The sequence below is a fragment of the Cladophialophora carrionii genome, assembly GCF_000365165.1.
Source record: "Cladophialophora carrionii CBS 160.54 unplaced genomic scaffold supercont1.3, whole genome shotgun sequence".
NCBI classification, from domain to species: Eukaryota; Fungi; Ascomycota; class Eurotiomycetes; order Chaetothyriales; family Herpotrichiellaceae; genus Cladophialophora; species Cladophialophora carrionii.
The window spans coordinates 2,745,103-2,768,197 of NW_008481828.1; the positions used below are offsets into that span (position 1 = coordinate 2,745,103).

Here is a 23,095-nt window from a genome sequence, read left to right on the forward strand (position 1 = left end):
TGCACGCCGTCGCGGCTTTCTGGGCACTCACGTACGATATACCGCGGCACATCCTTGGTCGTCGACCTCGCTCCAGCGCAGTGGGGCATTGTACATGCTCATACTCCAAGAATCCCTCGGCTGCAGGTCGACCATGATTGGGAGTGTATGTAGATGCTTTGAGATGGGCTGGCTACATCGACAACGACAACGACGTACAGTCATGAGCCTGGCAACACGGGCTGATAGTATCATCCCGCTCGGCTTAACAACTTCGATTTGAACGGGCAGCGGGTCCAATATATCCTCGGAATGAGCCTCGTCAAGGTACAGATGGACATACCGTAGTGCGGCACTGAAGGGCGGGGGAACTTCACTCTCCGCAGACGTACGGAGGGGGTATGGACTTCGTACATAGGACGCAGATCCCATGGACCTTGGAACCGATATACTTACGAGCTACGAGTTAGCCTGTACGGACTCCGCAGAAGTGTCGTTTTGTTGCTTGTATAGAACGCAGAAGAGCTACCTCCGCCAGCATAGACACTGTGTACGGAATACATACTGTACTTAACCGCGATGGTTCCCTGTCAAACCATGTCCCGCACCACCACCGCCACCACCAGCACCACCGTGACTCCTGCCACCACCCCCAAGGACTCAATCGACCGCGGCCACTGTCTCTGCCGCGCCGTGACATTCACCGTGACAGGCCCGCCGATCTACAACGTGATATGCCACTGCGAGAACTGCAAACGACAAGGCGGCAGCACGTTGCACTGCGCCAGCATCTACCCGCGCAAGCAGTACGCCCTGCTCGCGGGCTCGGAGCGCTTCATCACCACGTACACGGACCGCGCCACGCAGAGCGGCCAGCCGCTGTACCGCGCCTTCTGCCGCGTGTGCGGGAGCAAAGTGTTTGCCAAGACGCCCTTGAACGAACAGATCATCTCGATCCCGGCGGGGGTGTTGAGCCGGGCCGGGCGGGATTGGACGCCGAGTAAGGAGCAGTTCTGTGCGGACAGGTGCGCATGGGTGCCTGAGCTGGGTGCCGTCGTGGCGGAGGAGAACAGATTCGCGAAAGGGCCAACGGGAGATACGGTCCAGCAGGTGTTGGCCAAGCTGTGATGGGCACGACGGGGAGGGGTGCGGTGGGGATGGGAGGCGATCGATGCCGTTGATGATCAGATGAACTGGGCGGAATGCGCTACAGAGTACGGACTACAGGGTGCGAGGTGCTACTCTGTAGATATGACACGAACGAAACAACGCTCCGCTTACTGGACTGGACATAAGTGGTGGCTCAGAGTCTACTTCCATTATTCTGGGCCGCCGAGGTCCTCTCCTTCTCAGCCTCGCGATTCCGCTCCGCCATCTTCAACAGCGCGTACAGGCTTTGCATTCTGGGCATTTCGAACCCTCTCTCCCTTGTGATTCGGATCGGGTTGCCCAGTATGACTTCCAACTCCATGGCTTTGCCGCCCTCCCAATCCAGCAGCATACTCGGCTTACTCCCGCTGGAGTTCTTCCTCGTGGACTTGAGGATCTGCTCGGCGGTCGCGAAGCTGGCGGGGAAGGGCACGCCGACAATCTTGGGCGCGGTGGTGAGGACCTCGTCCATCACGCCGCGGAGGTGCAGCGCAAGCTCCGCATCGTTGGACATGGCTTCGTTGGTGGACCCACCCGAGAGCACGGCCGAGGGGTTCATCGCCGCGTTGATGGCGATCTTGTGCCACCGGACGAGCTGCAGTTTCTCGTGCGTGTCGGCTATCGCGTCCTTGATGCCTCCTTTGGTCAAGAATTGGACGAAAGCCGTATTTCGAGTCGTGGCTGTGGATTTCACCTCTGCGGATGGGGGCGGCGATCGTGCAAAGTATGGGCCGACGTTTATTCGCGTCCAGCGGTTGTGTTTGATGTGGCCGTTGGAGGGTTGCGCGCAGGAAGCGATGGTCACGGCACTCAGGATCGTGGCATCCGGGAAGCGCGAGGCGTAGGGTTGTTCGACGCCCAGGCCGTTTTGGATCAACACGATGGCCGTCTTTCCGGGCGTGATCAGGCCCTGTAACAGCTTGGAGTCATCGGAGATGTTGGGCAGGGCTTTGGTGCTGACAACCACATAGTCCCATTTAACGTCGCTTTTAACGGCTGATGATGGTGAGTCGAAGACTCGGGTCGGCGTCCACTTGTAGTCTCCGTACTGTGGTGAGGTGATTTGGAAGCCGCTGTCTCTCACGGCTTTGTAGTTTGAGCGGCATACTACTGAGACGTTGACGGCTGGGTTGAGAGCTACTCGAGAGGCGAAGAATGCCCCAATGGCGCCAGCGCCGAAGAAAAGAACTTCAAGAGGCATGTTTATGAAGCTGGACAGAGGTTCGAAAATATTGAGAGAAATCCAGTCCCCAGAGAGAGTTCTCGAAAGGGAGTCCGGATTATCGTGAGAGATGCGTTACCTGATATACAATCGAAGCCGAGGTGATGTCGCTTCAACAATTTGCCGACGCGGCTGACGGATGCGCGTTTGCACCAGCCACGATTTGTGTCAGCCACACATTACACAGCCACTAGGCGCTAGACCCTAAACGACTAGGGCTCTCCGCCCATCCACAGTGCAGCGTGGTCGTCTTCCAAGTTCGTGTTGGTCTTGCACTCACCGTGAGCACCAGCGGCAGACGTGTTCTTGAGACTAACTGCTGAAGACTCCATAAGGACTCGTCACTCAGCCTTGGCTGCCGTGTTTGTGGCCAGATTGTGATAGCCAATATATGGACTGACTTCTTCGAGGGAGCATGCTTTTTCTTCTTGCCCTCCTGTTCATCTTCCTCTCCTGCTTGCATCAATCTGTTACCCAGTTCCTGCCTCAGCACATCCTCAATCAGCCTGACTTCACAATGGGAGGTGGGCACGGTATCCGATCCGTTGTCTACTATGTCAATTGGGCACCGTACGGGAGAAACCACCATCCTCAAGATCTCCCTGCTGAGAATCTCACTCATGTTCTATACGCCTTTGGCAACGTCAGACCCGAGAGCGGCGAGGTGTACCTGACGGATCCATGGTCAGATACTGATAAGCATTACGATGGTGACAGCTGGAATGATGTCGGAACGAATGTCTACGGTTGTGTCAAGCAATTATTCCTCCAGAAGAAGAAGAATCGGAACTTGAAGGTCTTGTTGAGTATCGGTGGCTGGACGTACTCTTCGAATTTTGCCCAGCCAGCTAGTACGCCCAGTGGGAGGAAGACGTTTGCGGCGAGTGCTGTCAAGCTGCTTGAAGACTTGGGCTTCGACGGGCTTGATGTTGACTGGGAGTACCCGAAGAATGCAAATGAGGCCGAAGACTTTGTCAGACTCCTCCAAGAAACGAGACGAGCGCTTGATGAGGCGGCTGCCAAACGTCATCACACCAAGTTCTTTTTGACGGTGGCGTGCCCGGCGGGGCCGTCCAACTTCGAAAAGCTGAAGATTACGGACATGGATCGACTGCTTGACTTTTGGAATCTGATGGCATATGATTATGCGGGTTCCTGGGATCAACGAGCCGGTCATCAAGCGAACCTGTTCCCCTCCAGATCGCACCCTCAATGTACCCCGTTCAGCACTCTTGCAGCAGTCGAGCACTATACCCGGCACGGTGTGCATCCGTCGAAGATCGTTCTGGGTATGCCGCTGTATGGTCGAGCCTTTATGTCGACCTCGGGTCCTGGGCACTCGTTCAGTGGCGTGGGCGAGGGAAGTTGGGAGCAAGGTGTCTGGGACTATAAAGCACTCCCGAAGCCCGGTGCCAGCGAGCAGCATGACCGTGAAGTGGGCGCCAGCTGGAGCTTCTGCCCATCTTCGAAAACAATGATCAGTTACGACACTCCTGACCTTGTCGCTCAAAAGGCGCAGTTTGTGCGAGACTACGGCCTCGGGGGAGGCATGTGGTGGGAATCATCGGGAGACAAACCCGCCGGTGGTGGTAGCCTTATTGAAACCTTTGTACAGAATTGTGGACGTGACCGATTGGAAGAGGTCAAGAACTGCTTGGAATATCCCGAGAGCAAGTATGACAATCTGCGGAACAAGCTCGAATGATTGAAGCACGACGACGTGTCCACCTACTGGCGGCGAGAATGGAATTGACGTGTTCTGATTTCGTTGAGTAGCGAAGCGCTAGTAGTAGGACAGGGCGGTTCAATGGGTGGGTGGGTAGAAATGAGCCACCAGGAGCTATGCCCGCGATTTCAGCGATGAGTACTCCGTACATACACAAGAAAGTCGAGCCTGCAGGAAGACTGGTCGCACAAGGTCGTGGGTGCCAGCCAACCTGAACTTCGGTAAGCCATCTCAGTGGTCCTTACCATGGGCGAACAATTCGCGAATTCTCCGTTCCAATTATTTGAATCCTCACTGCGCCCTTAGCCGTCAGGAGATGAATCCCCCGCTTTTGTAACTCATCGGCTGTAACCCCAGAAAGCAGGTAGTGCATGAGGTTTACTGGAGCCTGACAGCTCCTGTCCGACAATGGGAAAAAGAGAGCTCAAGGAAGTCCTGTTGGTGTTTTGATATGGTGTGTCAATCGGGGGTGGGCCATCGCTAAACATTTGTCAATCACTGCCAAAAGGACGATTTTTACTTGAGCGTTTTTCAATAGCGTCATCGAGACTCATCTTACAAGGGCCTGATTAACGTCCACAATCTGACATAGTATTGCAATCGACAGGGGGGGCGGAAGCAGCTGAGCAAGGAGCCTTCATTTGCACCTCCAGCACCGATTGCCATTCCATGTCAAAAACGTGCTCGGCCTAGCGCAGAAGTTGACAGAAAGGAGATGCCGCTTGACAGCGCGCCGAGTGACACTCCGGCGTCGAAGACGTCCAGCCGCACTCTCCGTCCGCTGCGCAGTTGACAGTTGTCGAGTCATCGATCCACGCACAGGCGGATAAAGTTTGTGGGTAGACTGCTCCTGCAGGATGCGGACGATCTAGACCACTAACTCGTACGTGAACCTGGGGTCTGAACGATGCGAAACGCCTGTGTTTGAGACGTGCTTCAGGTAGGCCTCAACGTCAAAGAGAAATGCGAGACGACTGACAGACCCCTGCACAAACACGACCCAGGTTTCCACACCCCCCTGCGGATGGACCGTGAAACTTGCTGCAGGCACCACAAAGTGGGCGACGCTCCGGCCAATAGGGCCAGGAAGCGCTCCGCAGGTCACCACCGTCGAGTTCCTCGAGTCCTCCTCCAGCCCGCCTCTTGCGTGGAGGCTGACGTCTAGACCAGAAACAGAAGTAGCAATCGGTATCCTTGGGGTAAAGGCCACTTCCTGAGGGATGTCACTGCTGTGTTATAAGCTCGTGTGCTGACATCCACAGGCGTGAGGTGGTCAACTCCAGCTGAGCGAGCTCAGATGTCAGGGACATACGAGTGCCAAAGTGTCAAAAGCCTTTATTGGACGGCGCCTGGCGTTGGGCTGCCACGAGTTGTTCCCCTTGCATGTTTGACAGCGACGAACATGTCCAAGATCGGACCTCAACAAATTGGATACCGGCCAGAACGGAATGCACAAATTTACAGCCTGGAGACGGCGAGCTCGTGGGTGGTCGGTCGACTTGGCCGAGTGTCATGGTTCTTGGGTCGAAGTATTTCAGCACCGCCCGAGCTACACAGTACATGGCTTCACCCCTCATGGATTGATAGCAGCCAAGAACTGGGTGTGCTGCCAGATAGCCTTCGACAAGCTCGGGTGTTCGCCGGAGCCTCGTGGTCATCGGACGTGAGCATCAGTACTGGGTAGAGGTCTGAAGCCACAAGCATGCCCACCACCACCACGTTCGTGTAGATTTATGCTTTGGGATGGAAGGGCGTGGTTGGCATCGAAAACCTTCACGGATGGAGCAACCGCTCAGCCGAACTGTGTGTCTCATTTAGGCTTGATCAGTTGACACTTTGTGAGCTCCTACTCGTATGAGTTTGCCCTCGACCTCCCCCCCTGAAACGGCTACCTGCACGTCCAACCCGGCAGCCGCGGCGGCGACACACGGCCATGCGGCGCTGTCTGTCAAATTGTTCTAAGTTCTTGATCCCCAGCGTCGTGATCGGGTTCCTTTGTTCTACTGTGTCCACCCGCCTGTCTTGATTACGCTGGACCCGGCTCAAGCCACGTCTGATAGAAAGCGAACCCCTGTCGAGCCCGAGGCCTGTTGGAGCCTGAAAAAGAAACCGCCCGGGCCACCCAATCCCGAACAGGCTTGAATGGGGGCGCCCACCGAGCCCACCATGTCCACCTAAGCCCGAGCCCAGAGAGCCCACCTCCCGCGAATCCACCATCCTGGGCACACCACCCTCTTTGAGTGTGTTCCTACTCTCCCTATCGTAGCCCGCCGTCTGTCACTCTTTTCATTCGCCCACACGGCTGTTCCTGGTTCCTGAAAGACTCCTCTACAAGACCGTTCCTTGCCTTACTGTTCGCTCGCTGCCAGTTTTCTTATCTTCACTCCTTTCGCCAACCACCAAGCTCCACGGTCCCAACCGGCCAGTCATTCTCCGTCGTCCCCCTCTGCAGCCGCATTCCTCAAGCCGTCAACCTCCAGCCTGCGCTGCCAGTCGCCGTGCCTACACAGCAATCGTCAACAGTCGTGTCTGATCATCGTCCCCGCCAGTTCGTCCAAGGTCTTATTCGACCACGTTGCGTTGCTTTAATCTCTACCCGGTGGAAGTTCTGTTTGCATCTGCCGCCTTCTGCATACCGAAGGGAAAGAGACAGGACCACAATTTGGCATTGCCATTGCGCTGGTCGCACCGGGACCGAGATCCCGCCCAAACCGCAATACGAGTAATACTTCAATCTGCTTCCCCAAGCCCTACATTCTCAACTCGGCCGCGTCTGCTTGCGGGAGGGAAGGATTGTACATGAGCGATCCCAGATGACCTGCGGCCCGTTCTGAAACACGACCGACGTCACAATATCATATAACCCCCGAACCGCTATACAGCTCATATCCTGCTTCTCACCTGCCTCGTCCTGCCTGGGCGGCACATAAAGGGTAGATGAGCTCCTCACTCCGCTCCGACGTTCCGAGGCGTGTCTCGAGTGCAAAGGATCGTTCGAAATCACAGCGCTCCAGACCGGGCGATATGTCAGTCGCAACCATGCTTCAGCCCGCCTCGCGAGGCTCGACGTCGACCAACTCGTCCTTTGAACCCGTCAGTCGCACCAACACCTTCTCGAGCCACGATGGCGCTCGGTCGCTCCGGCAAAGCAAGCGGGTCAGCATGACCGCTCTCTACGCGAGCATGAGTGCCAAGGACAAAGACCTTGAGATCAGTGATGACTTGGCCAGAGCACAACGCGCGTTACGAGATTTGAAGGCCAAGATCTCGAATCAGTCCAAAAAGAACTTTGTCTTGGAGAAGGATGTTCGGTATCTCGATTCAAGAATTGCCTTGTTGATCCAGAACCGTATGGCCCTGGAAGAGGTAGGTGTGCGCACACACGTGAACTCGGCCTGAGGCTAACGTGACTGCAGCAAAATGAGGTTGCCAGTCACCTGGATGAGGCGGCGGAACTGCAAGAGGGCTCATTCCCCAACGATGACAAGACCCAGAAGTACGGCAACCTGTGCTTCATGCTCCAGTCGGAACCGAGGCACATTGCACATCTGTGCCGCCTCGTGACCATGGCTGAGATCGATTCCCTGCTTCAAACCGTCATGTTCACAATCTACGGGAACCAGTACGAGAGCCGGGAAGAGCATCTGCTGCTGACCATGTTCCAATCCGTCCTAACCCACCAGTTCGAGACTACACCGGAATACTCCTCCTTGCTCCGCCAGAACACCCCTGTCTCACGTATGATGACTACCTATACGAGGCGGGGTCCTGGTCAAAGCTTCTTGAAGGAAGTGCTCGCCGACAAGATCAATTCCTTGACCGAGCTGAGTGATGTGGACCTCGAAATCAACCCCCTAAAGGTCTATGAGGCCATGGTCAAGCAAATCGAAGAGGATACCGGCGTGCTCCCCGACGACCTCCCCAGATCGGTCACTGCCGAATTCGCTGCGGAGAATGTGCAGGTGCAGGCCATCATCGCACCACGTCTCAAGATGCTGACTGAGATCGCGGAAGGATTCCTCTCGGCCATCATTGAGTGCTTGGAGGACACCCCGTACGGCATCCGCTGGATTTGCAAACAGATCCGGAATCTTTCTCGGCGCAAATACCCAGATGCTCAGGATCAGGCCATTTGCACGCTCATTGGTGGCTTTTTCTTCTTGCGCTTCATTAACCCTGCCATTGTGACGCCAAAATCTTACATGCTGATTGAAAGGGTGCCCGACGAGAAGCCCAAAAGGACCCTGACCTATATTGCCAAGATGCTGCAGAATCTGGCCAACAAACCGTCCTACGCCAAAGAGCCCTACATGGCCAAACTGCAACCATTCATCCAGCGGAACAAGGACAGATGCAACAAGTTCATGCTGGACTTGTGCGAGGTGCAGGATTTCTACGAGAGCCTGGAAATGGACAACTATGTCGCCTTGTCTAAGCGGGATCTTGAGCTGCAGATCAGTTTGAACGAAGTCTACGCGACCCACGCACTACTGGAGAAGCACAGCGCGGAATTGGCCAAGGATCCGTCTTCACACCTGGCCATCTTGCTCCAGGAACTTGGCCCTGCCCCACCACAGCTGCCGCGGAGAGAAAACAGGGCCATCAACCTGCCGTTGTACAGCAAGTGGGAGACGTCTTTTGACGATTTGACCCATGCGCTAGACATCACTCAGGAGGAAATCTTCTTCATGGAGGCGAAGAGCACGTTTGTGCAGATCATGCGAAGCTTGCCGCAGAATGCTGTCGTCATGCGGCGACCGCTACGCCTTGATCGTGTTGCAGAGGCAGCCGGGACCCTGAAAAACGACGCTGTCATGGTTCGGAAGGGTATCCGGTGCATGGAGCTCCTGACCCAGCTTTCCGAGCTAGGTGCCATCGATCGTGCCGATGACTATGCAGTTCTCAGGGATGAAGTTGAGCAAGAGCTTGCTCACCTAGGCTCGTTGAAGGAGAAGGTCCTCGAGGAGACGGCCAAACTCGAGGATGTCTACAAGACGATTCGCGACCACAACGCATATCTTCTGTCGCAACTCGACACGTACAAGAACTACTTGCACAATGTTCGAAGCCAGTCCGAGGGGACGAGAAGAGGCAAGGCAGAAAAGGTGCGAGAGCTTGGTCCCTACAAGTTCACACACGCACAGCTGGAGAAGGATGGGGTGATTACGAGGAGCAATGTTCCCGAAAACAGAAGAGGTAATATCTTCTTCATGTTTCGGAGCCCGCTCGCAGGTACTTTTGTCATCAGTCTGCACTACAAGGGTAAGTTCGACTGTCGCATGAGGTTGGGTGCCAGCTAACAGGATCATAGGACGTGCTCGTGGCCTTCTCGAGTTGGACCTGAAGCTCGATGATCTGCTCGAGATGCAGAAAGATGGTCAAGACGACCTCGACCTGGAATACGTGCAGTTCGACGTCTCGAAGGTTCTTACCTTGCTCAACAAACGATTCGCCAGGAAGAAGTGAGGACAGGATCCAGCCAGATTATCTCCAAAAGGACTATTCGACGACCAGGACGAGCACACGACGCACTTGACACAATCACACCCAGCTATGACGAAGTCGAAATTGCGAGCTGGAATTTTGCCATCTCGACTGCCTTCACCTTCTCCACCTGCTGTTTTAATAGGAGCGAGCGCTGTATCAACCTACTGTAATATTATTTGGGACCGACAAGACCAGTGAAAGCGACTGGGAAGAGCGAGAATGTATGGTGTAATATAGGTGACGCCCGGAGAGGCATTTTGAACGAGCGGAGATGAATTGGGATACCAGTGTACTAATAGGAGCAACATTTTCATATAAGTTACGGCTGGGATTTGGGTCTTTCGGCAATCAAAGTAGTATTGTATTGGCAGGAAGCAAGCATGCACCGCCGCACCAGCATCCTTCGAGGATGACGGGTCAGAATGAGAACCGAGTGAAAGTCGAGTGAGAGACGAGTAAGGGACGAGTGAGAAGTTGAGGCTCCCTCCACCAGCCACGGCCACCAATCAAGTCGTGCGTGACGGGAACGAGATCCTAAGTGCGGGGTTGTTGCCTCGCCTGTGCGACCAGTTTGGCCGCTGCCTGGGGCAAGGCTGCAGCGGCACCACCTCAGACTGGCGATCTGCTCACTTCCACCTCGATACACATTCTACTCTATGCTATGCCTCTACCGTGAACTACGGGTATCGTCACCTTATCATTTGTCACCCTCGCCCTCGTCATGGCCGCCCCTACTTCTCGCCCGTCGTCACCTCTCCTTCCAGCCTTTGGCATCCGCGACCTCAACAGTCCGCCATCCTCCCTGGGTCTGGTTCAGATCAGCCGCCGTCAGTACGACAACACAATCCAGAGCCAGCCTGACGCCACACTGACATATATCGACCTCGACGATGGAGAAATCATCACCGTCGGAAGCTCATACGAGTTGTCTCAACGTCTCGAAGAGCCGGTAGCATCCTCAACCTACAGGGGTCGCTCTCCCGTGTCGACGTGGCGTCCCTTGCCCAACGCAGTCGAGGACAAACAAAACAAGATACACATTTTCGACATACGACGCACGAGTGGAAGCTTGGCCGTATGGAGAGACCACGAAGCATACTCCAGCAAGAGCCTGAGAAAGAAAGATGCCTCATCGCCGACAGTGTCGAGGAGCACAAGCCCTTCTGCCTCTGAACCCCAGCCTCCGGTCAGCACATCCAGTATCCAGCCTCTTCAGACGGAGGACGACCTGACTGCAGCTCTTGCAGACCTACGTATCAATCACGAGCCAAGTGCGAGCTGCGCTTCCTCCGAAACCCCGAAACTCCACCAGACACAAGGTGAACCCGCACCTGAACTGGACAATGCCCTTAACGCTGTCTTCACCGGCCTCGAGTCTCATCTTGGCCCTTTAGCTGACATCCTCGAGGCCACAGCGAGCGGACTACGGAAGATCGCAGAAAAGACGCGTGAAGCGGACTCTACCCCGGTGGAGAACGTCCTGAATGGCTTCCACAGCATTGTAACAGAAATTGGCCAACTCGGCAAAGAGTTTCTGGCGACACTTGATGAAGAGCTGGAGAAAAACAGAACCAAGAAGTCCATTGACGATCCATCTGAGGCAGAAAGACAGCAACTACCGCCCAGGCCTTCGTCCCGGCATGGAACCCTCAGCCCAAGGCCAGACCCGCAGGCTGATAATGAATCTGTGGCGAAGAAAGTCAGCTTTGTTGACACGGCACCAGCTGTACCTCCTCCTTCCAAACCTGAGGTTGCTCCCCCCGAGCTCGTGAATCAAGAAGAGCCTGGCATGGTAACACGAACATTCACGCTGCCACCAGTGCCCATGCCATTTGCAACTCTTGGCAGAGGTCTCAGGCAGAAGTGTGTCGTCGAACTGCCGCCGCCATGTCCCAGGCCATCTCTTATGACCACGTTCGCACCTTCTGCTCGCCACGATACTGCGAAGGACTCCATTATTGACTCGCAACCCTCCGATTCTGATGTCTTGACCCGTTATCCACCCCTGCCGTCTCTCCGCAAGGCTGCTAGTGTGAGTGGGCTGCGAGCTCGACCTGAAGCTACGAGCCGGTATCAACCTCGCCTGAGTACAACCTCGGCTTTGTCTCGTTATCCTAGCATCGGCCAATTCGAACAGCAATCCCGAATGAGCTCCCGAAGTGGGCCGAGCACGAAGCCCAGAGACACCTCGGACTCTGAAATGGACTGGACCTTTCCGCCGCGGATACCTAAGAAAAGAGATGATTACAAAAAGCCGACTGCGGAAGATGCGGATGACGATGACGTCGTCGTCGCTGAACCACCAGCTATAACAGCAGCGAAGAGCACAAATCCAATCCCGCAGGTGAAAGACTATTTTGCAAAAGTTGATGGAGTATCTGCAGAACACCAAGACGCCCCCAAGAGCAGACCGGCCAGCTGGTACCCGCCACCACCCCCTGGTGCTTGGCCTGAGCAAAAGATGGATAATCGGTCTGCGCCAACAGCCGATGGCGACAAGCCTTCCACAGCTGGTGGCTCGGAAGTGGTGGCGTCGACTCAGGAACAGATCTCCAGTGGTCTCTCCTCTCGCATTAGCAGCCCAGTTAGCGAGACCTACAACCGTGCACCTATCTTTCCGAAGAAATCACAGACCGTCAGTGGTACTAACCCGGCCGCGAGGCTCAATGGGCCATTCGATCCTCTTGCGCATATCCCCGTCCTCCAACCCAGACCCCTGCGCTCGCAGCCTGATCTGTCAGTGCCTAAGCTACCCTCGATGAGCGCGAGATACAAGCCCTCTGCCTTCCCTGACGCTTTCCCGCGCCGCAGTCAAACTGTTCACTACACCGACCGTTACAGGCCTCGACATGGACCTTACGAATACACCCGGCCCAATCTGTGGGAGAACCATGTCCAGGTCAATCACAGCACTAGTACCCTCCCCACAGCATTGTCACGCCCACGGCCTTGGTCGTTCTATCCTGAAGCAACCCAGCCATCCCAAGGACCACCATTTCGCGGTCCAGCCCATCCTGAAACCAAACTCCCCACTTTTCCTGCCATCCGACCGGTCCAGTCCATGAGTGGGCTTCGGCCAGAAGCAGGGAAGAACCCGCAGCCTTTTACCTCTCGATATGCACCTCCGGCCGCATCACCACCACAACAGGTTCCAACTCCTACTCAAATGCATCCTGCCAACGCGGTCCCGCTGCCCCCACCTAAGCCCATCTCTCACCCGATCCCGGCTGCATCACCTGGGGCGTGGGGGTCTACAGTCACCAGCCCCAGCCGCTCGTCCTCTATCCGTTCTCCGGGTCCACCGGCATTTATACAACGACATGGCCGCTCTGGCACCTCTCCACAAACACCTCCCGCAAGCAAGGCCGTCGACGAGTGCGTCAGGCAACTCAAAGCTATGGGCTTCGGTAGCGACCCACATGAGCTGGCTCGCTTGAATGTCTATGCCGGCGCTGCAGCAGGAGATGTTGAAGCGGCAATCGAAATGATCGAGGAAGATCGTGAGGCTGCGCGAGCCCTCGAGACGAGCAGCCAGGTCGGCCAAGCCAGAAGCGTCAGGGATGTAGGGAGGGACTTTGACGCGGGCGAGAACCCCTGGGAGGACTAAACTTGTAGACGAAGACCCGGTTTCAGAAGAGCAGAAAGGGTGAGATCATATACAAATCCAACAAAAACATGTGTCGGGACGGCATCGGGGCACTCCTTCATTATCAAGCTCATATGTATTTTTCGACAAGGAATGGGTCATGGCATAGGATAACGACAGATTTCCAGGTTCATCAGTGAAGCGGGATGGTATCGTACCTGGCGTTGATGCTCTTGACATTCGACACACCATGCCTCGATAGCCTGCTACATCGAGATAGCCAAGTACAATGACGATTCATGACATGACTCGACCACGATATGAACTCCAAACATATTTAACAGTAGGACTGTACGATGTGGAGCAATGGACAATGGAGTTGTGCTGCTGTTCGAGGGTGTCGGCCCAAGTCAAGTCAGACCAGAGGTGATTTCAGCACCGCTTCAGCGTTCAGTATTTTAAATTTATATTTTCTTAATATAAACCTTCTATTGTTCTTGCTACTTTAGGGTTAAAAAGATTGGCATCTATTTAAGCTGAAGTACCACTCATACTTAAATATTTTTGGACCTTTTGAATCAGATTAGCTAATGTTCCGTAGATGACGGGGCACGGCAAGAGGCGGCCATGTGTGCCTTCCTTGAATATCGCGTCCCAGGCAGGCTACTTCGAGAAGGAGCGAGTAGGGGGGATACGCAATGACATGGCCCGAAAACAGAGCGCTGAAAGCAAGCTGTTCATCAGCTTCCCATCGCGCGCCTAGGACCTCGACATCCCCATTGTGTTGACCAAGCTCCCTAATTTCTGCACAGCACAGCTTGACCGCGGCCCCAAGCACAGCAATCTGGAGGGCGATTCGTGGGAAGGTGCGGATTGTTGGCACGACCCATGCTGCTGCTTCGGACACAGGTTCGCTCAATTGCCGTTCTCCACGCGGCGATGGTTGAAGCTGAGACCGATGGACTCCTTGCCTGCCTCGAGCAAATTCCACCTCCATCTCCACCTCCATATCCCGACCAGCAGTTGCGAAGACATGCAGAGTAGAGTCTCTCAATCTCCCGTCGCACGCGAAATGCGCCCTGCGGAATCCGAAATGATCGTCATTGTCGTCGTCGTCTGGGTTGAGCTGCGCTGGCTGTCTCCACGGGTGTTGCGGGCCTCCACTCCCGTCCCCTTGGTGTCCTTCCCTAACCTGGAGGACTCGCGGCTGAATCGCATTGTCGAAATCGTCTCTGCTACCAGCGTCATCTCTCCTCGTGTGTCTGATCGCCTTCAAGAATCGAGGATACTCGAGAACAATCGCAAGAGTACCGGAACGTCCTTTGGCTAGCATCCGCAAGAGGCTCGTTTTCCTCCGTGTTGTTTCTCATCTCTCCATCGGTATATGCAAACGATCTTGCCAGAGCAAGCCGCCTATCCGACGGCATTTTCATCGCCGGAATGACAGGAGCAAAGCATCCGCTGTCCAGGCCTCCTCCAAGCATGCCGGCCTGACCTGTTGTCAAGCAGTCCATCCAGATGACCTGCATACCCCATGGCGAATCCGCGGTCTGGAAGACTCTTCTCCTGGGGATACATTCGAAAAGGCCCCGGATCTCAGCCTCCAGAGCGTTTGCCTCAGACGCGTCATTCCAACAATTCTCATCCAGCAAGCGGTCTCTCTTCCCTTCGCCTTGACCAACTAGAAAAGCCACGACACTACTCAAGCCATAGGCCATTATCCATTTGTCGACTTGACAGGCAGAAGAGATCTCGGTGGTCCCGACGGAGCCGCAATAGTTAATACTATCAGCCGTGATGTCTTCCACGGTGAAAGGTGTCACCTGGGCGCTCCACACTGGCAGCAATACCACAAGTGCCTGTAGCGGGAGAGCAACATCACGGAGATACATGCCCCCCCTGAGTGCATAGGTTGATATTGAAGTCCTGGGCCACCATAAGTGGCGGACCGGGCGTGGTATTCTACCGGACATTGAAGTTAGAGATTGCACAGTAGTGACAGCAATACTGTGAGCAAAGTGTTATCTGAACGAAAACAACTTTGCTGGACGGGATATTGGCAGTGTTATCTGCTTTTATGGGCTGCACACCTCGAACAAGCGCAGACCGGATATTGCGACTAGGGCACATTGGGCATCTCAGGTGCTCGCATTTGGGCTCTGGAGAGAGGTCAGAACCTTACCTCACTAGAATGATATCCCGCTCCTAATTAGCGAGATAGATGGGAAGGCGCCTTCTGATAGAGTTGGCTCGCCACAGGCCCGATCATCTGATGACGAAGTCAACATCCTCAATCTTTGACCGCTCTCGAGAACCATATGCAAACAACTCGCCATCCATGGCGCCGTACACAAAAGCCTCACCGATCAATTCGTGGCAAAGGCCACCGCCAGCTAGGTCCGGGCGCTCACGAAGAACCACGGGCACGCTACAGCCGGACAATATACAGATCGAGTCGTCGACTTTTGCACCTTGAGGGGCTAGGCCAACCAAGGGGCTGTCGGTGACGAATGACCAATTGCAACGGAAGGTTCGTCGGTTCCAGACGACGCCGCCCACGACCATTAAATAATTCCTGACATGTTCGGGCACATCGATATCCAGAACCTCTTCAACGTCAATGTCGGATAGCAAGGCGTGGATGTTTGTGCTTCCATTTGGGTTTGAGACAGACGAGGTCATGTGCAAGAGGTGAAACATGGCTGTCTGGTAGACACGGGGCGCTGGATCGCCGTTCTGATCGCGGTCGGCGCAGAGTGTTCTCCAGAGAGCACACGGGATATCGACGATACCAGACTGAGTCTCGGGTATATCCTGACACAGGATGCTCAAACATTCTTTCGTGATGATGGCGCTGGCTAGCCGGGTGGATCTCTGATCGATCCGGCCGATGACGAAGCCACGAGCGTGCAGCGTGCCATCAAAAGAACCGTCTCCGTGCCTTCCGACAGATACACGAGGCTTAGTCCCTCGGTGCGCGTTGAACGTCCGTTTGCCGCTTCGTCCTACCAAGGAATCTGCATGGAGGCGCTGACGGTGGCGGTAAGACGGTTCGCCAAAGGGGAGTTTGTCTCTGGACACAATCCATGAAGGATAGCGTCGGGATCCATCACCGAATGATCCATCTGTGCTGTTTTGACTGGCGCCAATCGATGGGACTGGGGCCCAGGGTCGGCAAATGATGTCTAGTGAACCCGATTGCTGACAGCAATGCAGGACGAAATCGGCAAAAACATCAAGCACAGGTTTCTCATAACTTGGTATCACGACAGGTGGATCTTCTGCCCGATTCGCCGAGACGAGGTCGTTCGCAAGACCTAAAAGGGCATAGATGGCGTCGCGATGATCGGTGGTCTGGCTGAAGGTGCTTAGATCGACAAGAGACTCCAAGCTCAGCTTAGGGATGACATTGTCCCCGTGAGCGTCAACTCTGAAAGCATTGTTGACGATGTCGAGTAGTCTCGCAGCAGGCGAATCAAGGAAGTTGGATAGGGGACTCGCATCTCCTCGTTTCGCGATCTGGCCCAGCTTTGGCACCAGAGGCTTGAGCTTGCTCTGAATCAGAGACACGGCCATGACAAAATTGCCCATGTAGACCTTACCATCGCCGCAGAGGACGGTCGAGTATTTCGAGCACGCTGCTTCTTGGATGACCCATCCTCGTTCGAACCAAGGCCGCACGAGAAGGCTGTCCAGAGCTCGAAAAGGGTGTTCTTCCCACCAACGATCACCCCACTCGTAATGAAGATTAGCGGGATCGGTGATGGTGCGCACAAGATTCAGTCCAGCTTTGCTTGTCGAGTCCTCCTCTCCGAGCCAGATAAGAACTGCGCTAGCCTTGCGGTAGATACTACCGATGTGTTGGATCTGAGCGGTCCTTTCTGTGGTGTCGCTCTGATTGATGCACAAAGAGTCAACCCAGACAGGCAAGGTCCCTTTGATGAGCCTAACGCGTTGGAGCGCGTGATACAAATTGGGCGTGATCTTCACTGTTGTATCGTTAATAGTCACCCGCTGGAGTGATGGCTCCGTGCCCCACACATAGCTCAAGGCGTGGTACGTTGGAGGATTCTGAAGGTTGAAGTGCTGTATGTGGCCAGTAATGCTGGTCCCTAGGGCCCCAGGCTCGAGGATGAGGACGCGAAACTCGTGTTCCTCGAGAGGCTGGTAATATAACTCGTCATTGTGCAAGTCCGAGGCCTTATCTGAGGTGGCAGATATGCCAGCATAGGGCTCCAAGGGTAGATCTGCTTCCTGTCGGAATTTCCTGCGTTTCGGTGGCCTGTCCAAAAGCGCCGGCCGCGTACGGAGATCCTTTCGCGGTGGGTGAACTTCACCGCTTGTAGCGACCTCGCGCAGAAGCCTCTCCGTGGCGCGTTGCCCTTCTCCATAGAGCAAGGGTAAAAACACGCCAAAGATACCGAAGAGACAGTAAGCCTGGTCTTCTTGTCTGCGCGTGTGACGGTTGGCCGCCCATGATAATCGTTCTTGCACCGTGAATTGTGACAGTGGCAAGCCGCGTAAAGCCTCGATGGGAATTTTTGTGATCTTGTGAATCGCTGGCTCGAGTGTCTTTTTGTTGCCGAGAAAGGCACCATCGGCGGAGAAGAAGTCGATGGAGTGTGGAGCGAGCAGCTCTTGCAGTGTCCAGCCCCGGGTAAACCATCTGCTGGATTCAAACGACGGCAACCAGGCTTGTGCGTCGGTCGTTGAAGAGCCAACATGGACGTCGCTCAGATATACGTAGCACTTGACCGCCCGGGCATACCATTGAAACATTGAGTTAACAGCTTCCGAAAGCTCGGCAGAACTGCGCTTGTCGATGCAACAAGTGTCCACCCAGAAGTACTGAAGGCCATCTTTTGCCGTTTGCGTGGCACAAAATAGCAGCTTGGAGTAGCCCACCTTGCTGGTACCTTCATTCCTCATCAGATCCTCGAAGAGAACCTCATCATTTTCTGGTCCCCATGTGTGTGAAAGTATGGCGTACGGAGGCGGCTCTGTACCGAAGTCCTCCGTAAGTTTCAACTCGTTGTGAGAGCGCGGTGTAAGCAAGCGCATGGTCGTCGATTAGAGCGCCGTGGGTGGGACAAGTCACAAAACCCTTTGTCGGGGCGCGCCGACTGAAGCTGCTCTCGCCGGCGTGACTTGTGCGGAGCTTTAATGTATATGATTCACGGACTGGCGCCACGATAAGAGCGAAACGAAGCACTTGGACCGAAGTCTTTGGAGGTCGGACGTGTGCTGATATGTGGTCCAAGAGCCGACTCTAGCATATTGGCATTGGCTCGTTGATTGCGCAGAGTCGGGCGCACGAGTGCCCATGCCAGCGTTGCCCCATGACTTGACGAACGAGGGACGCGGGCTGCTCGCCATCTCACAAAAGATCTTTGGCATCTATCAGGCTGATGGTGCCAAGATGCGATCGACCTTGATCGCAGGCCCGGGGGAACCACAAGTTCGTTGCGTCAATTGCTTGGTATCCAAAAGCCCCCATGCACGCTCAAAAGTACCTGCAATGGCGACAGGCCCCGGCATAAGCCCTTTCTCATCTCGGCGCACCGCCATTTCTTCACGTGGGTCCCAGTTTCAGCCCCTGGATGTCCGAGTACTCTCGGTTGTAGATGATCGTGTACTTGTTTCCATTTTGTCGAAATTACATCTAGACCACAGAGGGTGAGTATGTACAATGACAGCCGGGAGCTCAGACATGGGGCTGAGTAAAGACCATGAGAAGGGCGATGAGGCTGAGCAGTTGGTACCATGGGTGAACCGAAGTTGAGGCAAGTCACATGCAGCCTGAGTAGGACGGCAAGGCAAATTCCTAATTAGGACCGCTGAGGACATGTGCAGATTCGCCGCTGAACGCCAAACAACTCTCTCCCCGGTCGCAGCATTGTTCAGCGCTGGAGTCTTGCGAGTCCTCGAGTTCCTGCAAGAAAATAACAGCATTGGGAGCCCGGTGTATGACCTGTCTAACCAGTTTCTTTGTCTAGTCTACAGACTCTCCGTGGCCTTTGCAAGCTCCAGAAATCATGAGCGACAATGGGGATATGGAACAATCTCGCCCATCGAGAAAGGCGCCTGCGGCTCGGCAGTGGGAGGAAGCTCGTCCCAAGATCAGGGACTTATATATCATCCAAAACCTAAATCTCTCTGAGACAATGGCAGAAATGGAGAAGGGTGGATTCTCGGCCAGGTCAGTCCATCCCTCAAATGAGAATCAGGAGCCTGACACTTCGCAGCGAGGAACTGTACAAGGAGCAGCTGAAGCGGTGGGAGATGGGAAAGAATGCCAAAAGGCAAGACTGGCTCGCGTGGGCAAAGCTCTACCTGGAAAAACGTGCTATCACCAACAGTTCTGAAATTTACATTCAGATACACAACAAGATTCGCCGCATCCAGGAGCTTCGGAGGTATGTGAAGAGCCACGGTGTTATGTATTGTTCATAGCTGGTAGTTGCACTCTCTAGACTGAATACAATCATACTTGAGCAGAGAGAGCATTCCCAGACTGCTCCCTTTGCACCCGAGCTCGAAGCATCAGCGCGTGGACGCACAGAACATACGACCTTACTGTCCTTAGCCACGGTGGGCGGTCCGAGCATGAGCTCCCGCGCCTGTTGAGGGAAGTTGGCTTCTCTAGCCAAAGGGAGAGTGTCCTCGCTCCTCGGCGGTTCCCCTACATTCTCAACGATCAAAATGAGGGAGAAAGCGAAGACGAGGAAGCGAAGACGAGGAAGCGAAGACGAGTAAGGAAAGCTGCGAACTCATCCTCTCCTTTACTCCTGTGCTCCTCACGCAACTGCACAGTAATTACAGTATTGCGTAGGAGGCGTCCCTCACAGTACCCCCCTCCCTCCCTTTCATCTCCTCCCTTCTTGCCCTGGGTATGCGTGAGCTGTGATACGGGGTACGGCGAAGAGCGCGACCTCCATATGATCTATATAGTCGCAGAAGTATCTGTATCTGTACAGTATCTTATCTGCATCTGTATCTAGGTAAGCACGGGTCGGCACAGTATTCTGTTTTGAAGGCAGATCAGAGTTTCATAGGGCGAGTCAGCGTCTAGGTACTGTAGGCAGGGAGCAAGGGAGCAAGGGAGCAAGGTACATAGACAGCTTCTGTACTCCGTACACTCTGCGCGATACACAGTCACAATCTTCAAGCTGCCCAGTGAGATAGATGCTTTCAATGTGATGTAGGTTTGATATCGCAGTGGAGCAATCCATCAGAGCGGCGTCGAACATGCCTGAAGCTGAAATTGAAACTGAATGAAACGAACTGCCGGATATCGACTTTTCTGTGCAGCATCGCTAGTGCCGCATAGAAGAGCATTTGATATTCTGAAACTGAGCGCCTTCGACTGCGTGTCTACACTACATGGGCTGTGTTCACCTTTTCTAAGTCTCACTCGGTCATCCCGTTGATCAACGAAGGTGAGTGTGGTGAAATGCGCAGCCTTACTGCTGCTCAGCTGCATGTCCTATCCATTGCGATCAAAGCTTCAAACACGCCAGAATTGCTTGCCCGCTATGCCCGCAACGCCAATGGCAGGGAATTATCGGGCCAAAAATAGACAAGATCTCAAGAAGGAAGACTGCGACGGTGAAGCTCATTGTCCAGCCACACGACCTGGCTGTGGAGGAGCGTCTGCACGTTCAAAGCATGGACTTGATCTCGTCGGCAACTTTGAACGGCGCTTCGGTCTTGGCTTTGATCTCGTCGACAGTGACGCCGTCGGCGAGTTCGATCAGGGTGAGACCATGCGTGAAGTCGACGTCGAAGACGCACTAGATGGGGAAAGTCAGCACGGCCCATAAATACATACTGAAAGTAAAGAAAGAGGAGAGCCAACTCACGAGTTCGGTGATGATCCTGCTGACACAGGCGCGGCCCGTCAACGGGAACTCGCACTGTTTCAAGATCTTAGGGTTGCCCTTCTTATCTGTGTGTTCCATCAACGCGACGACCTTTGTCTTTTCCGGGTTGGAGACCAAATCCATGGCGCCGCCAAAGCCCTTGACCTTGCCGGGCAACATCCAGTTGGCCAGATCTCCGTGTGCGGACACCTGCATCGCGCCGAGCATGGACATGTTGATCCGGCCCGAGCGGATCATGCCAAACGACTCCTCGGAGCCGAAGCAGCTGGCGCCCGGGTTGAGCGTGACGGTCTCTTTGCCCGCGTTGATGAGGTCGGGGTCTTCCTCGCCTTTTCTCGGGTAGGGGCCCAGACCCAGGATCCCGTTCTCCGACTGCAGCTGTACCTCGACCGAGGGGTCCACGAACGAAGGCGCCAGCATGGGCATGCCGATGCCCAAGTTCGCGTACATGCCGTTCTGGAATTCCTTGGCCGCTCTCTTGACGATCCGTTCGCGCTTGGATGCCGTGTCACCCTTGCCGCCCAATGCGGCCTTGATGTCCTCCTGCCCTTCCTCCTTGCGGTTCGTGTACTTCTCAATCTTCTTCTCGGCGGTCGCTTGGATCACCTTGGACACGTATATGCCGGGAAGGTGGACAGCCACGGGATCGATCTCGCCGACCTCGACGATATGCTCGGCCTCGACGATGGTGATCTTGGCGTTCCGGCCCATTGCGCCATTGAAGTTGTTCGCAGCCAGTCGGAACTGGCAGTTCCCCAGCTTGTCGGCCTTGTACGCCTTGACGAAGGCGTAGTCGCCGGCAATGGACTCCTCCATCACGTACGACTTGCCGTTGAAGACTTTTACGTCCCTGGGCTTGCCGAACGCGGCAATGCTGCCATCCTTGTTATGGCGCAAGGGGATTTCACCCGTCTGCACAACCGTGCCGAACGCCGCGGGGGTATAAAATGCGGGTATGCCTTTGCCGCCTGCTGCGCACCGCTCAGCCAAGGTTCCTTGCGGCGTGAGTTCCAGCTCGATCTCGCCCGTGAGATACTGCTGTTCGAGGACTTTGTTCTCGCCGACGTAACTGGCGATCATTTTCCGGACTTGTTTCGTCTGGAGCAGTTGGCCGAGTCCAGCTCCAGGAATGCCCGCGTTGTTCGACACCGCTGTGAGGCCCGTGATCGAGGGTGTCTTGGCCACTTCATTGATCAGCGTGTCGGGGACGCCGCACAGGCCGAAGCCGCCGCAGAGCAGCGTGCTGTCTGACTTCATGTCCTTGATGGCTTCGGCAGCGGAGCCCACGACCTTGTTGATTTCATGGCGCCGCAGTGTTGAGGAGAAGGAGCGTGCGAGGAGGAGGTTTTGCTGGAGGCGCATGTCAATGAGGGCTGGATTGGGTTCGGAGCAGTGGTTTCACTCACCTTGCGCTGATCGCGTGTGAAGTATCTCGCCGTCCGCAAGCTTCTTGAAGCCGTGCGGAGAGGGGATTCGAGGAACGACATGATCGGGATTCTCAACTCAGCTCACTCTCACCGGATCGTACACTCTGATACTCCCTGCCACTGTATACGAACAGGCAGAATCGAGGAAGAAGGCACTGATCGAAGCAACAACGACGAGAAGCAAAAGGAACAGTGACAGTAGCGGCAGCGAGGAGCAAGAGAAAGTCAACCTACCTCCAGGAACGAGCAGAAACTCGGCTTGTTAAAGCGGAGACGACCCAAGTAAGGACACGGCGGGCAGGCAGTGGACACGGTAAATACCCCGGAATCAGTCCGCCTGCCCTGGCCGAGCTAGCGAGGTCGTGGTACTGGAGCAGGAACTCATGACGGGACGAGGTACGGATCCGATGAGTGGAGAAAGAGAAGAGAAAGGCAGAGGCGTCTCAGAGGCGCGGAATGGACGGGGGAGAGTGCCGAGCTGGTCGCTGGGCGTGCTGCCATGGGACTGTAGGTGACTTTTCCGATGCTCCTTTGCCAGCGCCCGGATCCGGCACAGTCGCGTTGCAACACATACCCGAGCGCTTACACCAGGCGTCCCTCCGACAAGATCCGTCCCAACGAACGTTCCGCCACATC

At 55.0% G+C, this 23,095-nt stretch overlaps 8 protein-coding genes across 8 annotated transcripts; 5 read left to right on the top strand and 3 right to left on the bottom strand.

The window, feature by feature from the left end:
* Positions 1–576: 576 nt before the first annotated feature.
* Positions 577–1,107, top strand: G647_04406 (uncharacterized protein; the record flags this gene model as incomplete). The annotated part of the gene is made up of 1 exon (XM_008728750.1): positions 577–1,107. One exon carries the CDS (start codon positions 577–579, stop codon positions 1,105–1,107), a length of 531 nt encoding a protein of 176 aa, XP_008726972.1.
* A 175-nt stretch (positions 1,108–1,282) lies between these two features.
* Positions 1,283–2,329, bottom strand: G647_04407 (uncharacterized protein; the record flags this gene model as incomplete). The annotated part of the gene is made up of 1 exon (XM_008728751.1): positions 1,283–2,329. The coding sequence occupies one exon, from the start codon at positions 2,327–2,329 to the stop codon at positions 1,283–1,285; it is 1,047 nt and encodes a 348-aa protein (XP_008726973.1).
* A 538-nt stretch (positions 2,330–2,867) lies between these two features.
* G647_04408 (uncharacterized protein) lies at positions 2,868–4,055 on the top strand (the record flags this gene model as incomplete). The annotated part of the gene is made up of 1 exon (XM_008728752.1): positions 2,868–4,055. The coding sequence occupies one exon, from the start codon at positions 2,868–2,870 to the stop codon at positions 4,053–4,055; it is 1,188 nt and encodes a 395-aa protein (XP_008726974.1).
* Positions 4,056–7,100: 3,045 nt separating this feature from the next.
* G647_04409 (uncharacterized protein) lies at positions 7,101–9,542 on the top strand (the record flags this gene model as incomplete). The annotated part of the gene is made up of 3 exons (XM_008728753.1): positions 7,101–7,442; positions 7,493–9,338; positions 9,388–9,542. The coding sequence occupies 3 exons, from the start codon at positions 7,101–7,103 to the stop codon at positions 9,540–9,542; spliced, it is 2,343 nt and encodes a 780-aa protein (XP_008726975.1).
* A 742-nt stretch (positions 9,543–10,284) lies between these two features.
* G647_04410 (uncharacterized protein) lies at positions 10,285–13,170 on the top strand (the record flags this gene model as incomplete). The annotated part of the gene is made up of 1 exon (XM_008728754.1): positions 10,285–13,170. One exon carries the CDS (start codon positions 10,285–10,287, stop codon positions 13,168–13,170), a length of 2,886 nt encoding a protein of 961 aa, XP_008726976.1.
* Positions 13,171–15,414: 2,244 nt separating this feature from the next.
* On the bottom strand, positions 15,415–18,210 carry G647_04411 (uncharacterized protein; the record flags this gene model as incomplete). The annotated part of the gene is made up of 1 exon (XM_008728755.1): positions 15,415–18,210. The coding sequence occupies one exon, from the start codon at positions 18,208–18,210 to the stop codon at positions 15,415–15,417; it is 2,796 nt and encodes a 931-aa protein (XP_008726977.1).
* A 974-nt stretch (positions 18,211–19,184) lies between these two features.
* Positions 19,185–19,735, top strand: G647_04412 (uncharacterized protein; the record flags this gene model as incomplete). The annotated part of the gene is made up of 3 exons (XM_008728756.1): positions 19,185–19,348; positions 19,395–19,565; positions 19,648–19,735. The coding sequence occupies 3 exons, from the start codon at positions 19,185–19,187 to the stop codon at positions 19,733–19,735; spliced, it is 423 nt and encodes a 140-aa protein (XP_008726978.1).
* A 1,075-nt stretch (positions 19,736–20,810) lies between these two features.
* On the bottom strand, positions 20,811–22,519 carry G647_04413 (uncharacterized protein; the record flags this gene model as incomplete). Its single annotated transcript, XM_008728757.1, has 3 exons — positions 20,811–20,942; positions 21,012–22,382; positions 22,439–22,519. The coding sequence occupies 3 exons, from the start codon at positions 22,517–22,519 to the stop codon at positions 20,811–20,813; spliced, it is 1,584 nt and encodes a 527-aa protein (XP_008726979.1).
* Positions 22,520–23,095: the final 576 nt, after the last annotated feature.